General features: G+C 35.1%; 1 protein-coding gene across 7 annotated transcripts in view; it reads right to left on the minus strand.

The window, feature by feature from the left end:
- LOC126970235 (hypoxia-inducible factor 1-alpha-like) overlaps nt 1-21,090 on the minus strand; it is a 135,890-nt gene that overhangs the window by 88,630 nt on the left and 26,170 nt on the right. For 6 of the 7 annotated variants that reach the window (XM_050816036.1, XM_050816034.1, XM_050816033.1 and 3 more), the window contains exons 2-3: nt 6,526-6,713; nt 949-1,118 (exon numbers count right to left, since the gene is read on the minus strand). In XM_050816036.1, the coding sequence (XP_050671993.1) occupies nt 949-1,118; nt 6,526-6,713 (358 nt within the window). Of the gene's footprint in view, nt 1-948; nt 1,119-6,525; nt 6,714-11,700; nt 11,781-21,090 lie in introns of those variants that run through there. The other variant, XM_050816035.1, reaches the window with a different exon arrangement.

Below are 21,090 nucleotides of genomic sequence, written 5' to 3' on the forward strand. Positions count from 1 at the left end.
AAGAGAGACAGGATAGTTTTTACCCGGACCCATAATTATTTTAATCTCCAATATTTGTTTTGTATGGACATATTTTCTATGAGAGAATTATTGACGCACGGTTTGACAGTTCTACTGTGAAAGAATTTCATTATAACGAAAGGGAGCATATTTTACGAAATAAGTCTGGATGCTATGAAATTTTATTGATAAATTAATAGAATACAGCATTTCATTTATTATGTACAGAACATCGTCTGTCGGGTCAGCTTGTAGATTATATATAAACATATTAAAAGTAGCCAGTAGCAATTATTGTTTACGATATGTTGCGATGATTAACTGTCCAATAAGCATTTAGTACTCGGCACCAGCTCACCTGAGATGGTTGTAAGATGTGTTTTACTTTGCGAATATTTGGGAGTCTATTGGGTTATAATTTGCCACGCCTCTGATAGTTCCGAAATATTACTAGAACTACCCTGGCATCTTCTTCTTTACACAAAGACAAAGGACGAGAGACAGATAAAGATCCCATCTCTTATAAATAATAAATTTTATTGTACGATTTTACATTGTATTTTTATATAAAAAAAAGAAGCCCGCTGAGTTTGTTGCGCCCGTTCTTCTCAGGTCTGAGGCATACCTTTTGGTATGGTACTTTTTGAATTGCAATAAGTAATTTTGAATAAAAATATTTTAATTTTAATTTGATGTCAATCAGAATGCGTCTAGTCAAACTATCTCATCGCGTAGACGTATATTCACTATTACATGACTAAACGACCTAAGCAGTTCCTTTATTTTCTGTTAATAATTCTACTATTTCCCCCACGAGACAGGCAACGCCTAGTGTGGGGGTCAGTATAAAATGTTAATTTGTGCATGAAAAGTGCGAAATAAATGATTTTTTTTTATCAACAACCGTCATTACACCTTCATTTACTCCGGAACTTAATCATTATTTACCTGTGAGACTCCAAGGTGCTCCGTGATATTATCACTGCAGTAAATGATGTCGCCCTGCTGTGACAGAACTAGCACGAAGCCGTCCAACGCTTTCATATAGGACAGCTCAGATTGTATCTCCTCCAGACCTTTAGGACTTTTCAGTTTAGGTGGCTCTGTATCGGCAGGTACTGAAATATTTCAATTATGTGTTTATTTTATATTTTCATTAAAAACAAAAACAAAGTATTTTAGTAACTACACATCCTCCCAGTCTTCATGTGTCGTTTATCTTTTGCATATTATATTATATCTAATAAAATGTGGTTTTATCCGTGTTTTAATGAGAAACAGCTACAATAACATTACAAGACAAAGGTGAATTTCGCCACTGTATACAATACTATAATAGCTCAGATTCGGTGATATTTTTACATTCGTTGAAAAGGTTTTGAACACTCTTATAAATACGAGCAAGGCTCGGTCGTCCAGATATTATCATTCAAATGACATACTAATCCTATGTAGAATAAAGATAAATTTTGAGTTTTATATATCAAACCTATGGGCAAAGACAATAATGCATCGGTATTTTTCCCAAAGCTAAAACCAATTATCTAGCACTTCGCAATTTTGCATCACAGCATTTATCACTTAACAGATGTGAAGATAATTAATGAAAATATTGGCGTAATTAGTGATTCATACATGTGACACGGATTCAAATATTTTTTGTGATAAGTGTTTAATATCATTCATACTATATACGGTGTTTTTTTTTTATTTAAAAAGGATGAATGAAATTACATTCACTAAAGACTCTTATACAGGAAATGTGGATGGAAGTATTGTGATAACTAGACCTACTAATACCATGAGACTTGATGTGAAGAGTGCCAAGAATAAGAAAACTTGAAAAAAGGTGGAAATAAATAATAAAGTTAAAAACTTTGGCGGTACGCCGAGGGGTTCCTAAAATAGACTGCAGTGATAATGGGTGTATACGTAGTAGCTGAAAGAAAGAAAGAAAGAGAGTAAAAAAGTTTATTTATGACGATATAGTACAATAAAACATAAAACAAAATTGAGAAATATTATTTTCTATATGTTACAAAGTGGTCCCAACTCAGCATATTTATATCCTGACCAAATACATGGATTCAAAACTCGCAGACCTGAGGCAGCAGTGGCGAGACGACCTAAACGCGGCCATTTCGGAGGTGACGCGAAAGTTTAGTGACGATATACTCGATCTTGAATCGCGTATGAGTCTATTTGAAGACAGACTTTAGCAAGCGGAAGATCGGATGGCCAGTATTGAATCCTCGCCCACCAATTTGTTAGAGGAGAATGCCACACTACGCACTCAGCTGGAAACGTTGACCTCAAAATTTGACGATCTGGATCAAGCCTCAAGGAGTTGTAACATTGAAATACAAAATATACCGGAAAAGAAAGGTGAAAATCTCGTTCAACTTTCGCTGGCGATTGGCAAATTGTTATGTGTCGATCTGAAAGATAGCGACATAAGGAGCATTCACCGTATTGCTCCCGGATTGGCAACGGACCGGCCAAAAAACATCATATTACAGCTGACAACTCGACGACAGCGAGATGAGCTGATTGCTGCAGCGCGGGCGCGGCGATCGCTGACGTCTGAACAATTATTTGGTGTATCTGTGACCCCTGGCAGTGGCTCCCGTTTATTCATCGCTGAACACCTAACTTTGAAAAATAAAATCATCTTCAGCAAAAGCTCGACAGATCGCAAAAGAGAAGGGCTACAAATCCGTGTGGGTAAAAAACAATAGTATCTTTGTCAGGAAAACGGACGTGTCAAAAGTTATACAACTGCGATCCGGAAACGATTTGGGTAAAATAGTATGACTAGTTAAAACTATGACTTTTCTCCAGTCTTTGTTATTATCACTTTTGTTTGTTTCTTTCGTTTTGTATTTGATCATTGCTGTTGGGGGCACGAAGATTTTTATTATTGAGATTAATTACTCTTCCATTTTTGTATTTGATTATGGATAATGGCTCATAACGATGTATCCATTTTCTACCAAAACTGTGGTGCCATTAAAAGTAAACTCGACGAATTAAGACATAATATTGCATTAAGCAGCTATGATATTATTGTATTGGTGGATACCTGGATGTTAGAGTCTTATTTTGATGGAGAGGTCTGCACGGGCAATTATTCAATATTTAGGCGTGATAGAAATCTTTCAATATCCGGTAAAAAGGGGGCGGTGGGATATTAGTACTAGTTAAGAACTCTATTAAGGCCATAAGGTTACCTGAATTTGAAGCACTAGATTTAGAGGAAATATATATTCATTTGCCTCCCTTGTCAGATCTCTTGATAAACGCATGCTATTTTTCCTCCTTCTACTCCCTCCACAGCATATAGCTCGTATTTTCATAAACTTCATGATATTTATTCCATTGCGCGTTTTAGTAACTATTTAATTACCGGTGATTTTAACTTACCTCAGCTTAACTGGACATCCGGTCCTGACGCCTTGTTAGAATCTGCTATTACAGAACAGTCAAAATTTCTTCTGTACACTATGTCATACATGAACTTAGAACAATCTAATTATGTATTTAATGAAAACGAAAAGATTTTGGACCTAGTCCTGACCACTCTTCAAAATTCTACCGAATCCTCTGTTGATCCCTTGCTGAACGTTGTTCCCCATCACCCGGCCTTGGAAATATTTTGCCATATACAGAAATTAAATCCAATGTCCCATATTCGTACTCGCAAAAGAAATTTCATTAAGGCAGACTATCAAACTATAAATACTGTAGTCAAACAGGTTGAATGGAAGTCACTCTTAACACCACTGCCATGCGATGAGGCTGTAAGTGTGTTTTACACGGAAATAAACAATATCGTTGATACATCGTGCCCTTGATGAAGCCTAAATCACATAAATACCCCATTTGGTTCAGTAGAGGGTTAATACGCACTCTCAGACGAAAACAAAAGCTGTCCCCACAGCTTTTAGAATATGTTCTAAATAGCTCTCTTCGCATGCTAGGCTTTATTACACGTGTGTCCAAGCAATTTAAGGACAAGTGTACACATATCTTTATAAGTCCCTCGTGCGACCCCAACTAGAATATGCAAGCCCAATATGGAATCCTTTTTACTCGATCCACGAAAAAAGAGTCGAGACTGTTCAAAAAAAGTTCTTACGCACATTAAATTATCGTGCAAAAGGAATAAATCGAGCCCAGTATAATGATTTGTTGCTTGAATCCAACTTTCTTCAGCTATGTCAGCGCCGCACTATAACAGACTGTGTAACTTTAAAGAAAATATGTACTGGTGAGCTGATATCTTCTGAGCTCCTCAGTCTCGTAGGCTTTCACGTCCCAGCCAGGTCTCTCCGCACATGCATTACTTTTGAGCTATCGTCCCCAAGAACAAACATTGGGGTTCGCGCGCCATTACACATAATGTGTAAATCTTACAACAATAGTTTTCTCGACATCGACATACTTTCGTGCTCCCCTGCTGTGTTCAGACACAGTTTAGAATTAAAATTAAAATCGTTCTTATCGTTGCCCCAAGTTTAGTTTTAATTAATTTCATTTGTCTACATCTTTTAAATTAGTTACTTCTGTGAATGTTTGCGTTTTGTGACTTTGATTTTTCTTTTTGTTATTATTGTATTTGTGAAACATGTGTAAGACACATCTACATTTATATTTTTTATCTCTTTCCTATATTGTTCAGTTCTTGTGATGTGTTTGTTATGTTTCCTTATAATAATAAATAAATAATAAATAATATTTGCCGGTTTGAAAACCAGCGCTGGTCTTCCGTTGGGTGACCAGTGGTTTATTCGTGAATTTCACCAACAGCGTCTATTATTAAAAAACTAAGAATATAATCTATATTATGCTTTTACTCATCTTTAGAATGCACCAAGAGAAAATGTGCAATATCTTAAGCATCCCGGGATGATTTATGTCACCGTGTGAGAAGGGTTGTCATTGTCTAAGTAGACTCATGTTCCAGTTTACACAAATCCGAGTAAAGCATTCGCGTACCTTTTGTCTCCTCACAGAGTTAATATAACAACGACTGAGTTATAGCTGTTACTTGAGAAGTGGAAATGTGTGCCACAAGTTAGGATATCATCCCCACCATCTGGATGTGTGGCGGTCCTCCACAGTGCGGTTTTCAAGGAGCTTTCTTCCACGTACTACAAAGCTGTGGAATAAGCTTCCTTGTGCGGTGTTTCCGGGACGATATGACATGGGTACCTTCAAAAAAAGCGCGTACACCGTCCTTAAAGGCTGGCAACGCTCTTGTGATTCCTCTGGTGTTGCAAGAGAATGTGGGCGGCGGTGATCACTTAACACCAGGTGACCCGTACGCTCGTTTCTCCTCCTATACCATACTCACTTCGATTTGTTAAGCAATCGACTGGATGCTACAATGAAATTTATCCGGAATAAAATTGGCACCGAAAGATAATTTGTATTCATTTAGTGTGTAGTACCACTCAATACAGAAAGTAGATAGCCGTTTGCAGAAAGCAATAGCTGCTAGACTCAAACTTCTGGTTTCTTTGTTTTGAGGACAATTTCAGTATTTCTCGGATTAATTTTGTTTTGAATGAACCAAGTTAAGAAAATGTATTGAAGCAGGCGTTACTTTGCGGAAATCCATAATTATCCAGATGTTTTGAGTTTTCCTTATTGTTAATTACGCCAATACTTGTCATTACACATTTCGACACCTGTTTCGCATCTACACGAGGCATTCTCAGGAGATGTTGACTCGCAAAATCTGGCACGAGACTGAATTAAATGAGCCGGAAACCGCTATTTTATACCCTCATCCCATGAAATGACGCGCTGTGATAGGTCGGCTGTTGTGACGTATTACCCCCGGAAGAAATACGTAACAATGGTCAAGGGACCAAATTTGTTTGTTCATTCAACAAACATGTTATTTTTGTGTTTTATTATTTCTAATTGCTCTGATGTGTTAGCAAAATTTAGATTATATTATATCGATATTTGAGGATGCCTCGTGCAGAGGCGAAACACGGTCAAATTGTTTAAAGACAAATATTGGCGGAATCACCACTAAAGAAAACTCAAAACTTTTGGATGAACGTTTGTTGTTGAAAAAGTTGTTCAAAACCACGGGTTGGACGCCGTCGTCCAAGTGCGCTCGGATCAAGTGTATATACTAAACGAGAAACATCCGAGTACAATCGCTCCCAAGTGTACTTGGCCAGTGAAAGCCCCGTTTTATCCTAAATATAGTTACCGTTTTATCCTAGTATGTTTGTAAATTGACTGCAATAATCATTTACTGATCGATAAACATCATAATTCAAGTAGGCTATAAAGCGAATTTTCCCTATCTTTATTTATCGATCGATCCCAGGACACGTTTGGCATAACTGCGACTACACTCGCCTCTTTTCATGGACCTATAGAATCTGGGACCAGACTAGGTTTTAATTAGGACGAGATTGATATTATTGTACTGTCTAATGAGCTCATAGCTGGAGGTTTGTATCCCTATAAATAAAGTTAATTATAATAAGCAATACTCACATAAAGACACAATATCGCGTACACGCAGGTACGATATGGCAAGACGCATCACCGAGGACTTGTCAAGCTGTTCCACCATTTCCTTTTTGGCTGGTAGAGCAGCTGTCATCTCGGCGAATATCTGCATCTCTTTGGTTCGCCGACAACGCGCCGCCACACGAGATTTCTCCTTCCTCTTTTCATTGTTCCTGCAATGTGAAAAAAAAAGACATCTTAGCAAATTCTTGCACGTACATTTAGATCTTTATCTAGTACACCTTCTATTTTAAAAAAATATGCACATATCATGCGGAACAGACACCTCAATAAACGATAAATTCTACCAACACTCTTTTTTACATACCCTAGCAAATTTTAAATACAAACAAAATATTTCGCAACCGTCTACTGAGTACCATTGAAATCATTTAAAAAAGTTCTTAATTTATAAATTCAAAACCTCGCTGATTCACAGCTTTATAAAATGTTTCGGACGTGAGAAATAATACGCACGACATAAAAATCATTGACGTCATAATGGCTATTAATGTGTGGAAGACTTATCTTTAGTAACATGTCAGTTATTAAGGCTCCCTCGACAATCTGATCCTTTTTAAAACCTTTCCTAATCATCTGTGTATCTCCTTGTTTGAAGAAAATGTTGCATGGATATTAATTACCCTTTAACTTAAGCTTAAATTTTATGACTTCCAACTTAAAGAGTCGTAAACAGTTTGTAGACATTTGCCGTATGAAATCAAAAGGCTCCGATGTAGAGATAGGCGTGGCATAGGGTTCGATCCTTGGCCCGTTTCTCTTTCGAGTCTATATTACAGACCTTCCATTTGAGGTAGAGAAACTCGCGGATATAATTTTATTCGCTGACGACACGACACTTGTTATTAAATTGATTCACCAATAATAACACAGTCGTCAAATAGTAAAAGTAAAGTCAACTACCAAATGTGAAACATACAAATTCATAAGGGTATCATGCTAGATTTCAAAACTCTGTAATTTGTAGATTCAACTATTTTTCTTGGCATAACCATAGATAGTAAACTACAGTGAGGCCCACAAATCTGTAACTTAGCAAATAGATTGAGTTCTGCAACTTTCGCCTTTTAAAAGATCAGACATTTGGCTGATATTAACAACACCTTAGCAAATGTTGCAAATTATCATAGTATTTGTGCGCTCCAATAGGAGGCTAATAAAATATTAAACAATATACTAGGACTCACTGATCATAAAATCAAGAAATATACTAAAACTTATTTGGCATAGAAGGCTTAGTATGGTAGATTATAGGATTATGGTGCGTCGTTCTTGTCTGGTTTTGCGCAGGCCATCAAAAATTTTATAATATTACAAGCTGACCCGGCAGACTTCGTACTGCCTCAATCGATAAAAGACCTAAATTTTTGCATAAAATAAACTTAAAACAAACAAAAGGAATCCTTTTTTAAGTGTTTTAAAGAAGTTTATTTTTACCTCCTGAGAATGTTAGAAAGATATAAAAATTCTAAATAGTTATTCATTTTAAACTATTATTATTATTTGATTTCTGTACGACGGGGGACACATCAAAGGAAAATCAAAACTGTTTTTTTTTTTATTTAATTCCGAGTATTTTCATATTTATTCAACCTTTTAAACCTTCTCTGGACTTCCACAAATAATTCAAGACCAAAATTAGCCAAATCGGTCCAGCCGTTCTCGAGTTTTAGCGAGACTAACGAACAGCAATTTATTTATATATATATAGAGATTTTAAGTAGGCTAAGTTGTTATATGATTTTTAGGATGGTCTAGGAGTTTCTTATCAGTTATTCTCCCCATGTCAAAGCCCTTTTACGAACTGATATAGCTTCCTAACGTTTACCAAGTTTTGTTGCAATGTGTTACTATCTATAGTAAATAAATATATATCTACTAGCTGACCCAGCAAACGTTGTATTGCCGATATTAAAATCGCGATACAAAAGTAACTGTTGATCGTAGATGGGTGAAAATTTGAAGTTGTATGTATTTTTTAATGCTGACTCATAATCAAACAAATTTAAAAAAAATGTCAAAAAAATCAAAAAAAAATCGTGTGGACCACCTTTAACATTTAGGGGGATGAAAAATAGATGTTGGCCGATTCTCAGACCTACTCAATATGCTCACAAAATTTCATGAGAATCGGTCAAGCCGTTTCGGAGGAGTATGGGAACGAACATTGTGACACGAGAATTTTATATAAGATTATATTCTAATACATCATTCAACGATTGTTGTTATGCTACTGGTACTCTCTGATTTCCATTTAAAGTCTAGCCTCGAGACATGACTGATTGAATATAATGAGTGTAATGTAACCTATTGTTGATTGAAAGTTGAAACGCATAGACAACAAACTTGGCTTGAGAAGTATCTTAAAACTGATTCAATGATTTTTCTGATTTGCATTGATTTCACGCAATAAAATATACGTCTAATATATAAAATTCTGAAAATTTGTGTGTATATCGGTAGGTCTGAGAATCGGCTATCATCTATTTTTCATACCCTTAAATAAGTTTTTTGTTTTGTTTTTTACATTTTTTTTATTTTTTCTTTATTATGATTCAGCATTAAAAATACATGTAACTTCAAATTTTCACCCGTCTACGATCAACACTAATTTTGGTATCGAAATTTTAATATTATTCTGTTCCATCCACAGACACGCAATAGAGTTGCAAGATGGCAATCGAATATAATGATTATAGTAGTACGATAAATTTTATGTAAGATATAATTGGTAGGTCTGAGAATCGTTCGTTATCTATTTCTTGTATACCCCAAAATTTTAATTATTTATTTCTTTATTACTTTAATTTAGCTAGTATAATATACAAATTTTAATACCATAGCATAAGCAAATGCTTACTGCAATAGACGCTAAGCTTATTTATGATTTCTATTGAATATAACATTCCGCTCAATTAAGCAATAAGACTCCGCTATAGAATACGCTCTGAAAACGGTGAAACATATTCACCGATATTGAAGACCAACAATAGATGAAGAATATTCTCGAAACAAGCGCCGCATTAAATATCCATTTGTGTTGGCAGCTATAGCGCCAACTAACCGCAGATGATTAAATATAATTAACATTGTTACTTATACGTATGTATAGATACCTACAAACGTAGGATAATAACTGTTTGCACGTGTAATATTTCAAATAGTATTTAATAGATATATAAAACAAATAGGATGTAAATACAACGTAGTAAGAGGCGGGACTGCCTAAGTAAAAAATAAGATTATGTTTAGTACGAAACGTGCAGTGAAATATGACATAAGCTTGAAATATTAACTACAATATGGCGACGAAGTATAATCCGGCTAAGATTGAAAGCAAACAGTTGCTTAAAACGTAGAGCAGGGGTGCTCAAGCGGTCGATCGGGATCGACAGGTCGATCGCGAGTGCTATTTTAAATCGATCTTGAGAAAAAAATCCGGCATAATAAACTAAAAACGGTAATTACATACCATCTTAAGAAAATTATGCTCAGGACATGCAGTGTCATGCAGATTCAACATCCAAAGTCACTCTTTAGTTAAGCTTAGAACTTTGGAACGCGTTTGTTTGCTAAGAACCAATAAACTCGCAATTTTGAATAATAATTATGAGATTTTTCATTGACATATTTTAAGAGCAGATCTACACTTGACTTGACTAAAAAAATGCATATTTTGCGCAAAACTAATATCTATGTCATCGTGACACTCTACCTAGACGACAACCTTCATCACACATACTTGAAGCCTCTCAGAGCCGATCGATCGTAGTCTAACAATTATTTTGAGGTAGATCGCCAGCAGTTCAAGCTTGAGCACCCCTGACGTAGAGGACTTCGGCTATTTCCGTTTTTTACAAGATTATAGCCGTCATCTGTCAATCTAAATCTCAACACTCCGTCAAACGAACGAAACATTCCGATTATCATATAGGCACGAATTTTAAGCGGAGTACGCGCGGAAATCAACAATAGGGTCTCTTTGGCGGTAGGCGTGGGGGGAGACACTCCATATCACACCCACTCTACAATCAGTCACAGTGCAGTCATATTAATGTACGCAGCAATTAAAGGCATGCAGGCATTAAAATACATTTTTTATACATTGTAAACATTTAAATTTGACATTTTACCATTTACAGTCACTTCGGAAAAGTTGAGATTTAATGAAAAATGGCAAGAAATTTTCAAACTATAAATGGTGATGAAACAAAAGGAAAGTAATAAAAAAAGGCAACAAATAATTTAAAAAACAAAAGAGCTCCGTTACATTTCGAAAAGTGAAATTAATTAAAATAAAAAAAAATATCAAAAATATACACGATTCTTTTGTTGCTGCCTCTGTTAAGGTTGCTAGTAGGATAATTGAAACATTATTTTATTTTCAATATGTATACAAAATGTTAATTTTTAAAAAACAGTCGAGTGCGAGTCCGAATCACACACGGAGATATAACACTTATTTACTTTTGAAATATTTTTGTAAAAGAAACATTATTTTAATTTGAATGGCCGCCATTTTGTTGATTTTCTTATCTGACTCTTTAATAAAATTCCAGTAACCCTTGCGTTTATGAGTTTATGAGAAATATAGCCCTCTGAAAGACGGACAGACAGCACTATCTTAGCAATAGCTTTTGCTACCCTAAAAGTTAATCGGACGCTTTGAAGTTAGTGCAAATACCGCGGAATTATTACATCACAAGAAATAGTAAAATTGAAGGCACGGAAGAGTAAAAAAATAAGGACTCCGTGTAACCTTACATAACAGTGAGTCACCAAAACAAGCCCATAAACGTGTAAATACATAACCCCACGCACTTACACTAATACAAGCCCATCGGCCGCCATTATGAGATTTGTCATCGTCTGTGACAGATCAGTTTGCGTAGCAATAAAATATTTTAAAAATGCCGTAATGCGTTGTAAAAAGTGCAAAAAGAATAATATAAAAGTATTTGTGAATATATGATTATTTAAGGGAGAAAAAATCGTGTAACTGGTATACCCCGTAACCGCACACACACTAGCATAAAGGTGCTTCACTTGCTAATGTCACGGCGAGGAGTCCTTCTTTTCTTACTAGTCCGTGATTGAAGGTAATAAAAGCGTTTTATAAACAAGTTCATACTTGCCCACCTTTTAGTGACGGAACACAGCTTATGTCGATTATCGACAGTTTCGGGTGAACCCGGCACGCACATATTATATAGAATACACAACAGTATTAAACTAATTGTATTATTATTATTATTAAATAACACGAGACAGTACCCGCGGACGGGAAACGCAGTTGTGATTGGCAACAATGTGTATTGTGATCCATTACTTTGTCATTAGTGAGGAGCCATTATCGCTGTTCCAATTTGAATAATTAACACATGCGTCGAATATAAATAAATGATAGGAGAACAAGTTGTAAATTATTATTATCATTTACTTAAACTTTGATACAAGTGTATTACATTTAGGACTAGGATTTAATACTACTGGCATTACCATAGACAATACTTCATATTATATTTTATCTAGACTAACTGACTAGCTTTGAAGTATATCCTTTCCAATAAAAAAAGAATCATCGAAATCAAATCGGTTAGCGCGATATTGACTTATTCGTAAATTTGTCGCGCACATACTCATAGCAAATGTAGACTTTAAGGGTTTTCTCATGGATGTCATTGCCAGAACTGGACCAAATTGCCAAGCGAGACTACACTGGAAGCACCAGCTTTCAAATAAAAAAGAAATTATCAAAATCGATTCACCCAGTAGAAAGTTCTGAGGTAACAAACATAAAAAAACATACCGACTAATTGAGAACCTCCTACTTTTTTGAAGTCGGTTGTTTTTTTGGTAATATTTTTTTTGATTTGTCAATATGTACGTGAAGCTAATTATTTCAAAATACCAATGAGCGAATCCCATGCGTGGCTGACTGTTTACGACTTTTCAATCAAAATCGGTTACAATAAAATATTCGCTTTTCTCTTGCTGTATCTCCGTTAAAGATGCTCTTCTCGGTCGCAAGCTGTGTTTATCTATACGCTAGTATATTGTTGTCACTTTTATGATGTACGGTAATAAAGGCAGAGCAAACAATACACTTAGGCTTATAACACACGAGACTTTTTGTGTATCAAGTCTGTGGCACAGAAAAAGTCTGCATTGCGCGAAATATGTCTTTGGCATATATTTCACAGACTCAACACATACGACGCGGACGTACATTTTCGGTAATTTTGTCGGCAACTGTAGGAATTGTATATTATTTCGTACTTGAAATACGAAAAAAGAAGAAGAAATAGATACAGAAATATAATTAATAGTACTGTTTTATGTTCAACATTCAATTCTTAAACTATATCCAAATAAATTTTCAAATTTTATAAAATGTATGTTAGTGCATTGAACGAGCTGCTTATTATTTTGAAATCTGCTTTACAGAGTCGATACAAAGGATTGGGAAATTTAACTTTTTCATGAAATAAATAGATACTTTTCGAAAATACATATCTTCTTTCATACCTCTTTGAATTGGTAATCAAAACAATTGTCTGAAAAAACTGATTTACCGATACGAGATCATTTTATTACCGTATGTTCCATGTTTTTCGTAAAAAAGATTTTATATAATAACACAAATGCAAACAAAAAATCGATCCTTTAAAGATCAATCTTTTAGACCTTAGATTTTTTTTTAATCGATACATCAGCTAACGATTCGAGTTTATTTAAAAAAAGCAGCCAAGTGCGAGTGGACTCGCACATTAAGAGGCCTCGTAGCAGCAAGTAACATAATATAAAAGTTGTAAGTAGTGATGTAGTTCGTTGTAACTTTGATCGATGTTTTAATAACAGTGTAAGTATTTAAAATGTAATCTATTTATTTTAATTTAAATTGCGGTTATATCACGATTTCAATGGATGTTTGCATGGTAATCATATATTTTTTTATTAGTTTTATCATTCTCTTATTTTAGAAGTTACAGGGGGGGGGGGCACATTTTACCACTTTGGAAGTGTCTCTCGCGCAAAATATTCAGTTTAGAAAAAAATTAATTAGAAACCTCAACCCCAAATCGAGTTTGAATTCTAAGTATGGGGGGGAACCCCAAAAATTGTTGTTTTTTTTTTCTATTTTTGCGTGAAAATCTTAATGCGGTTCACAGAATACATTTACTTACCAAGTTTCAACAGTATAGTTCTTACAGTTTCGGAAAAAAGTGGCTGTGACATACGGATGGACAGACACGACGTTCCTTCCGTATCCCTAAAATTTAATATTTTTCGGAAAGAATCGCCATCTCTAATTAAATGAGCGTCGTCTGCGTTACCGCGTACCTATTGACGCGAACGTTATAATATTTGGCGCACTATTTGTTCGGCGCGGTCTGTCAGATCTACGAGGATATTTTGTGTGTCCGACTTTTTGCGAGTCGTTTTCGTTACTGCTTAATGGTTATAAAGCTCTGTTCAAACTGAGGCTACTATCGCGCGAGACGCGGGATGGAAGTAGCTCGCGCCGATTGTGTCAACTAACTTGTATGGACGTGTTCAAATTGACGCGAGTAGTCGCTCAAGTTGAAGCGAAACAAGAGCGGGACGTCCGGCGGGATTGTTTGATCTCACAATGCATGATGTTTCTCCACTGAAGAACAAAAAATGACACGCGGGAAGTCGCGTCAGTTTGAGAGGCTTAAGCGAGCGAGCGAATTGCACTAAAACGCGTACCGCGAACCGCGCGTTATTCGCTTCACTTTGAACAGATCTTAATTCTATCGGTTCTATTATCACAGACTAAAAAGTGCGTCACGGATAGTCTGTCGTCTGCGATAAGCCTTAATCATGGAATATAATATATTGAGCCGTATTCTGGAGAACGGAACTGAATGTGTTTGTCCGGCGCAGTACGACAGGAGTGCCATCACACTTATTTCGATAGCAACGCAACAATTCACTTTCAAACATTTTTTAATGAATAAGTGACAGGACGAGGAAGATGTTCACCTTATGGTAAGTTATATCGTCTGCCAACAACAATACAAAACCTTAAAATTTGCGGCAATTCAATTGCGCTCGTCACTGAGCTATAAAATAAAAAAAATACATTTTCTAAATAAATAATCTTGTATGATCTAAGGAGGCACTCCCTCTTTCATGAGTGAGACCTGACATTTTTCTCGAACAACCAATAATGAGGGTAGATTAATTATGTACAATTGTATAAGCATGAGGAGACACATATATATATGTGTTGTAGGTAAATGATGAACAAATATGGACGACTCCTTAAACAATAATTAAGATAACGACCACATCTTGGTTGTAGGTTGAAATGACTTAAATGACCCATTATGGCTGTGACGCACTTAGGTCAATAACAAATTACTTATGTAATTATGTATCTCTTTAAATATTTCTATTATTGTAAAATAATTTAAAACTTAACCATATTTCTCACAAACCATACCTTAATTTAATAAGAGGATAAGAGGCCGTACGTTTTACACACACACACGTTTTGCACAGCCTTAATCTTTTATTCAAATTCAAATAATTTTATTCAAAATAGGATTCAAAATCACTTATTGAACGTCGAAAACTACCACCCATTCAAAAGAGACTGCCTCAGACCTGAGAAGAATGGGCGCAAGAAACTCAGCGGGCTTTTTTTTAAATATAAAAATATGGATTGCACTGTGATATCGTATAATAAACATTTATATTTAAAGAGCGTGAGAGTGTTCGCTGTATTCCCAGTCCGAGGTGTCACTAACAAAATCGTTAATGCTATAGTAACCTTACCCACACAAACGTTTTTTAACAATTCTTTTAAATTTTGTAACACATTTGTTTTGTACATTTTCTGGGATCATATTGTAGAAGCATATACATCGCCCAATAAAAGACTTGATCCAATCCAAAGCCGATCCATGCGCATCATTCTTTTATGAACGAATGCGGACAGATATCTTAATTTTATTATATCTGGAAGGTGTCATTTTATGAATTTAACAAGAGCAAATTAACTGTGCACTTTGCTGCAATTCAAAAGGTTGGAGATCGACCCCTCTCTCCAAATTTTCTTAAGAGAGAACTCGGTAGAGGACACCAGTTTCGTCCGGCACTGGTTGCAAGAGAGACCTGCACGACCCGTGTATCTCCAGTACTGTCAACTGCGTGTCAATTAAATGTTGGATAAGCGTTCAACAATAATTTATTGACACGCAGAAGAAACAGTGCAGATAGCATATAGCCTTGTGGATCTCCGGCGTTCAAGATCTTGGGGTTGAAGCAATATCTTTTTTTTAATAAAAATTAGACGAAACGAGCAGGACGTTCAGCTGTTGGTAATTGATACACCCTGCCCATAACAATGCAGTGCCGCTCAGGATTATTGAAAAAATTCTGAGCGGTAGTACAACTGCGCTCGTCACCTTCAAACATAAGTTGTCAAGTCTCATTTGCCCAGTAATTTCACTAGCTACGGCCGCGGTGCCCGTCAGACCGAAACACAGTAATGCTTACACAACACTGCTTCACGACAGAAACAGGCGCCGTTGTGGTACCCATAATCTAGCCGGCATCCGGTGCAAACGAGCCTCCCACTGGTAAATCTTCTTCTCTCTATCTTCTATAGTTTAGTTTGTTTTGATATTTATAGCGTTAATCCAGGAAATGTATTGATAATAGACAAATTGGAAAAGCAAAATCTTAAAATAAATCAGCTGTTCATTGGTGCCGTATTTGATATACTATGAAATACATTTTAGCTTACTTCTAACTTAAACTATAATTGCACGTCAATAATCCCTACTTAATATTATAAAATATGTGAATGTAAGTTTGTTTGTTACGCTTTCACGCCTAAACCACCGAACCGATTTTGATAAAATAGTACAGAGATGGACAAGAGCTTGGGAAAGGACATAGGCTGCTTTTATCTCGAATAAAAGGCTTGGCGGGGTTGAAATAGGGGGTGGAAGTTTGTATGAAAGTTCGTTCTATATTATCGAAGATAACACCATGAAAATTTTGTATTTAGGCACTTGATATGTAATAAATAAATTTTTGTTCTAGCGTTTTTAAAATTTAGACCGGTGTGGGGATGGAAAAGGGGAAAAAGTTCTATGGTTGGTAGCTTCTAAAATGTATTAACCACAGCAGTTTGTAGTGTATTATTTGCAAAGTGAGTATATTAAAGACTAGCTGACCCGGCAAACGTTGTTTTGCCATATAAATAATTTTTTGAGTTAGACCGTTTCTTGGACATTGCAACATCACCTTATTTTTCTAAAATAAAATATTTTTTCCAAAATAAACGTAGCCTAAGTTACTCCTTATTACATTAGCTATCTCCCAATAAAAGTCCTGTCAAAAGCCGTCGAGCCATTTCAGAGATTAGCCGGATCAAACAGACAGACAAAAATTGTAAAAACTGTTATTTTGGTCTATGTACCGTATATGTATTATTACTCATATACATGTAGTAAAAACAGTTATTTCAATATTACAAACAGACACTCCAATTTTATTTATATGTATAAACTATAAATGCTGCCCAAAGTAACTATTGCACGCGCACGAAGTCGCGTGTAACAGCTAGTATAAAATATGATAATATATGGATCCGATAGAACTAATCCGCCATGTCATTACGAATTACGATATTCATGCATGATATTAGCATAATAAAATTAGCTCGGTGATAATAACCCAATTTGAGGAACCAAAACATTGTCTTCAATTAATTATATAATATCCGGACGATGTACAAAACTTGAACAAAAACAACCTAAAAGGACACCTGGATTCGAACCGGGGTCCTCTGCTTTCCGGATCACCCAATGAGCTATTATAGTCTTGTATATAGTGGCGAAATTTACCTTTGTATTAAAATGTTATTGTAGCTGTTTCTTATTACAACACGGATCAAACTACATTTTATGAATTGAAACCTAGCTAGATCGATTTATCGCCCCCGAAATCCCCTGTATACTAAATTTTATGAAAATCGTAGGAGCCGTTTCCGAGATTCAGATTATATATATACAAGAATTGCTCGTTTAAAGAGATAAGATACTAACACTATATTCAGAGAAAGTACCGTGCAAATTTCATGTTTTCCATGTCTTATTCTAGCTGCAAGTCTAAGCTTAAGTTAGTCAAGTTGATAGTAGTAACAAGGTGAACGAGCAAGTTACACGGTGTATTTAAAATGTTCATAGGTTCGTGTTGCGCAAAGAATGTTGAACCAAAACAGCGATGTATTTGAAGCGAAGAAAGAGAGAGATGACTCAAGTATAACGTTTTCCCAAAGATGAGGTTCATGGTCGGAAATCTCCATGTAATTCCATCAAAACTGTTGAAGCTTTATATATTTCCGAGTTAACTATAATGTAATAAGCATGGGAGCCATGATAAACAATAGTGCGATATTTTTAAATACCTCAAAAATCTAAATATATAAAAAGCGGCCAAGTGCGAGTCGTACTCGCCCATTAAGGGTTCCGTAGCGGCAAGTTACATAATAAAAAAAACTACTAACTATATCTCGTTCAAACCAATTTTCGGTGGAAGTTTGCATGGTAATGTACATAATATATTTTTTTAATTTTATCATTCTCTTATTTTAGAAGTTACATTTAACCACTTTGAAAGTGTCTATCGCGCAAACTATTCAGTTTAGAAAAAAATATATTTGAGACCTCAATGTCATTTTCAAAGACCTATCTATAGATACACACGTATGGGTTTGATGAAACATTTTTTTTGAGTTTCAGGTCTAAGTATGGAGAACGCCCGAAATTTATATTTTTTTTCTAGTTTTGTGTGAAAATCTAAATGCAGTTCACAGAATATATCTACTTACCAAGATTCAACAGTACAGTTCTTTTTGTTTCGGAAAAAAGAGGCATACGAACGGACACACAGACGGACAAATATGAAGAATCTAAAAGGGTTCCGTTTTTTGCCATTTGGCTACGGAACCCTAAAAATGATCCGATCTACGTGTTGCTACGCGAAAAACTCGAGAACAGCTCGGCAGAATTAGCAAAGCTTACTAAAGTAAATATATTATCGTTGACGCATTAAAAATAAGAAAATATATCGAATGAATATTATATCAAGTGGCTCATCTAATGTATGTAACTTCCTAGCCAATAATAAGACCAAAAGCCAATAAAAGAAAGAGATTAGACGAAAGTAATGATGGCTAAGGCGTCAGGTCCAATTTTACTCGAGTTTTCTGCTTGGAATTTTTTCTGAATCTTTTCATTCAAATATTCATACTCATGAAGAGCAAAGTTGGTAAAACGTAAAAAGTGCATTTTCTATCGCGCGCTGGATGCTTTTAGCCTGCTGCTTTCCTGCCGTTTGGAACTTAAGCCGACATTAAAAAAAGGCGGATATTCTCAATTCGTGTTACTTTATGTTTGTTACCAAGTTACCATGTAATTGTTCGTGTCTTAACCAATCTTGAAATTTTTTGTTTCATTTGATGCTTACTTTCAAATTGATTGGTTTAAAAAGTAGTATGTAAATTAATTTCTAATAAACTTATTTATGAGTTGATATATATGTTACATTTTTTTTGAGTTTATCGGAAGTTAACTTTTGAATTTTATAGATAAACTTAGCCTTTTTCATGGGTCGCGACAAAATAGTTCAGCGACTATTAACTATCAAAATTAAAGGGAAAATCATGTTAAAGCAGGAAGTTCTGCATTAGAACTCCTCAAAACACAAGCAAAAAAAACATTAAAATTCAATTGGCCAATATTAACAAAAAAAAAAATTTACTAAAATCAAAACGTTTATTGAACTCATAACATTGATTAACAATGAATTCAGTCATATACATAATTTCATAACAATCAATAAATAAATATATAATATCAAACAGATAAAATTAAAATTGAACAAATCAAATAAAATAAAAAAGATCAAACAATTGAAATCACATAAAAACAAATCACACTTAACCAGAGCAATTCAGTAGCAGGCTGCTTTATCATTTAAATAATCTTGGATATTGTAAAAGCCTTTGCTGCTTAATTTACTTTTAATTAGTTGACCCCATTGAATTACACCTGGATTTTTGTTTTATAAAAAGATAACTTTGGAATAACATCTAAAAGTCCATTCTTCATCCAATTCTACAAAAAATTTAACACTGAACATAAGAGTTTTTAAACTCATCTCGCAATAAAAATAAAACACCCACACAAAAACTACCGACATCTGCCTACATAAAGTTCATTGAAAAGGGACGCAATTCTAATAGTTAAGACAATTTTCTTAATTATAAACATCGTAAGTACGGGAAATTTATATATATCGTTTTTCTAACATTTTAAGTATGGAAAAGGATGACAAACGAGCGTACGTTCACCTGGTGTTAAGTGATCACCGCCCCCCAAGTTCTGTTGCAACACCAGCGGAATCTCAGGAGCGTCGCCGGACTTGTGGAAAGTGTACGTGTTTTCTATGATTATAAATAAAATGGTTAATCAGTTAAAACACTACTGAAAACACTTTAAAAAACAATATCAAAGAAGTATACACGAAAAGAGCAAATAGTGACAAATTTCAAAAACTTAACTTGTGTGCTCGTAAAATTCACAATTTTACTTCCACCTTCGCACGACACGCCATAAGTTAGGATATCATCCCATCCATCTAGATGTGTGGCGGTCCTCCACAGTGCGGTTTTCAAGGAGCCTTCTTCCACGTACTACAAAGCTGTGGAATAAGCTTCCTTGTGCGGTGATTCCGGGACGATACGACATGGGTACCTTCAAAAAAAGTGCGTACACCTTCCTTAAAGGCCGGCAACGCTCTCGTGATTCCTGTGGTGTTGCAAGAGAATGTGGGCGGCGGTGATCACTTAACACCAGATGACCCGAACGCTCGTTTGTCCTCCTATTCCATTAAAAAAAAACTTCAGTATACACCTACACTGAGAGACTCTTATAAATAAATTGGTTAATAGTATGTTTATGATGCAATTGAGTTTTCTATGATTTTTTAAAAACCCGCAATGACTTTTAATGAATATCGTCAACACCAGAATAGTATCCCACCAGTCTCGAATTTAAATGGCAAGACGTTAATAGCAGCGTGTGTGCGAGTGAACGGACTGAGGAAAATGTATCAAGAATCTTGTAAACAACAAAAAGTAGTATTCCAACTTTCCAATTATATTGATCAATGAGATGTGAAATGGAAAAGGTGAATGAATTATATCTGTTTGTTTTATTTATGTAATTATTTATGTATGTTTGTTTATAATCGAATCATTTGGGCGTCATTTAGACCCACTTTAAACGGCCGGATTTCGCTCAAACTTCGTAGATTCATCCAGGACCGATGACAATACGTTAATTTGATAAAATCATTACATTTTCAATTTGCAAAATATGATTTTTGTTAATTTATATTATAATTTACATCAATCGTCTTTTAGGCAGGAATTGATGTTAATTTTAAAATTTAAAATAAATTTTCAAATATTTTAATTCA

This window comes from Leptidea sinapis, chromosome 20 (assembly GCF_905404315.1).
Source record: "Leptidea sinapis chromosome 20, ilLepSina1.1, whole genome shotgun sequence".
Taxonomy (NCBI): Eukaryota; Metazoa; Arthropoda; class Insecta; order Lepidoptera; family Pieridae; genus Leptidea; species Leptidea sinapis.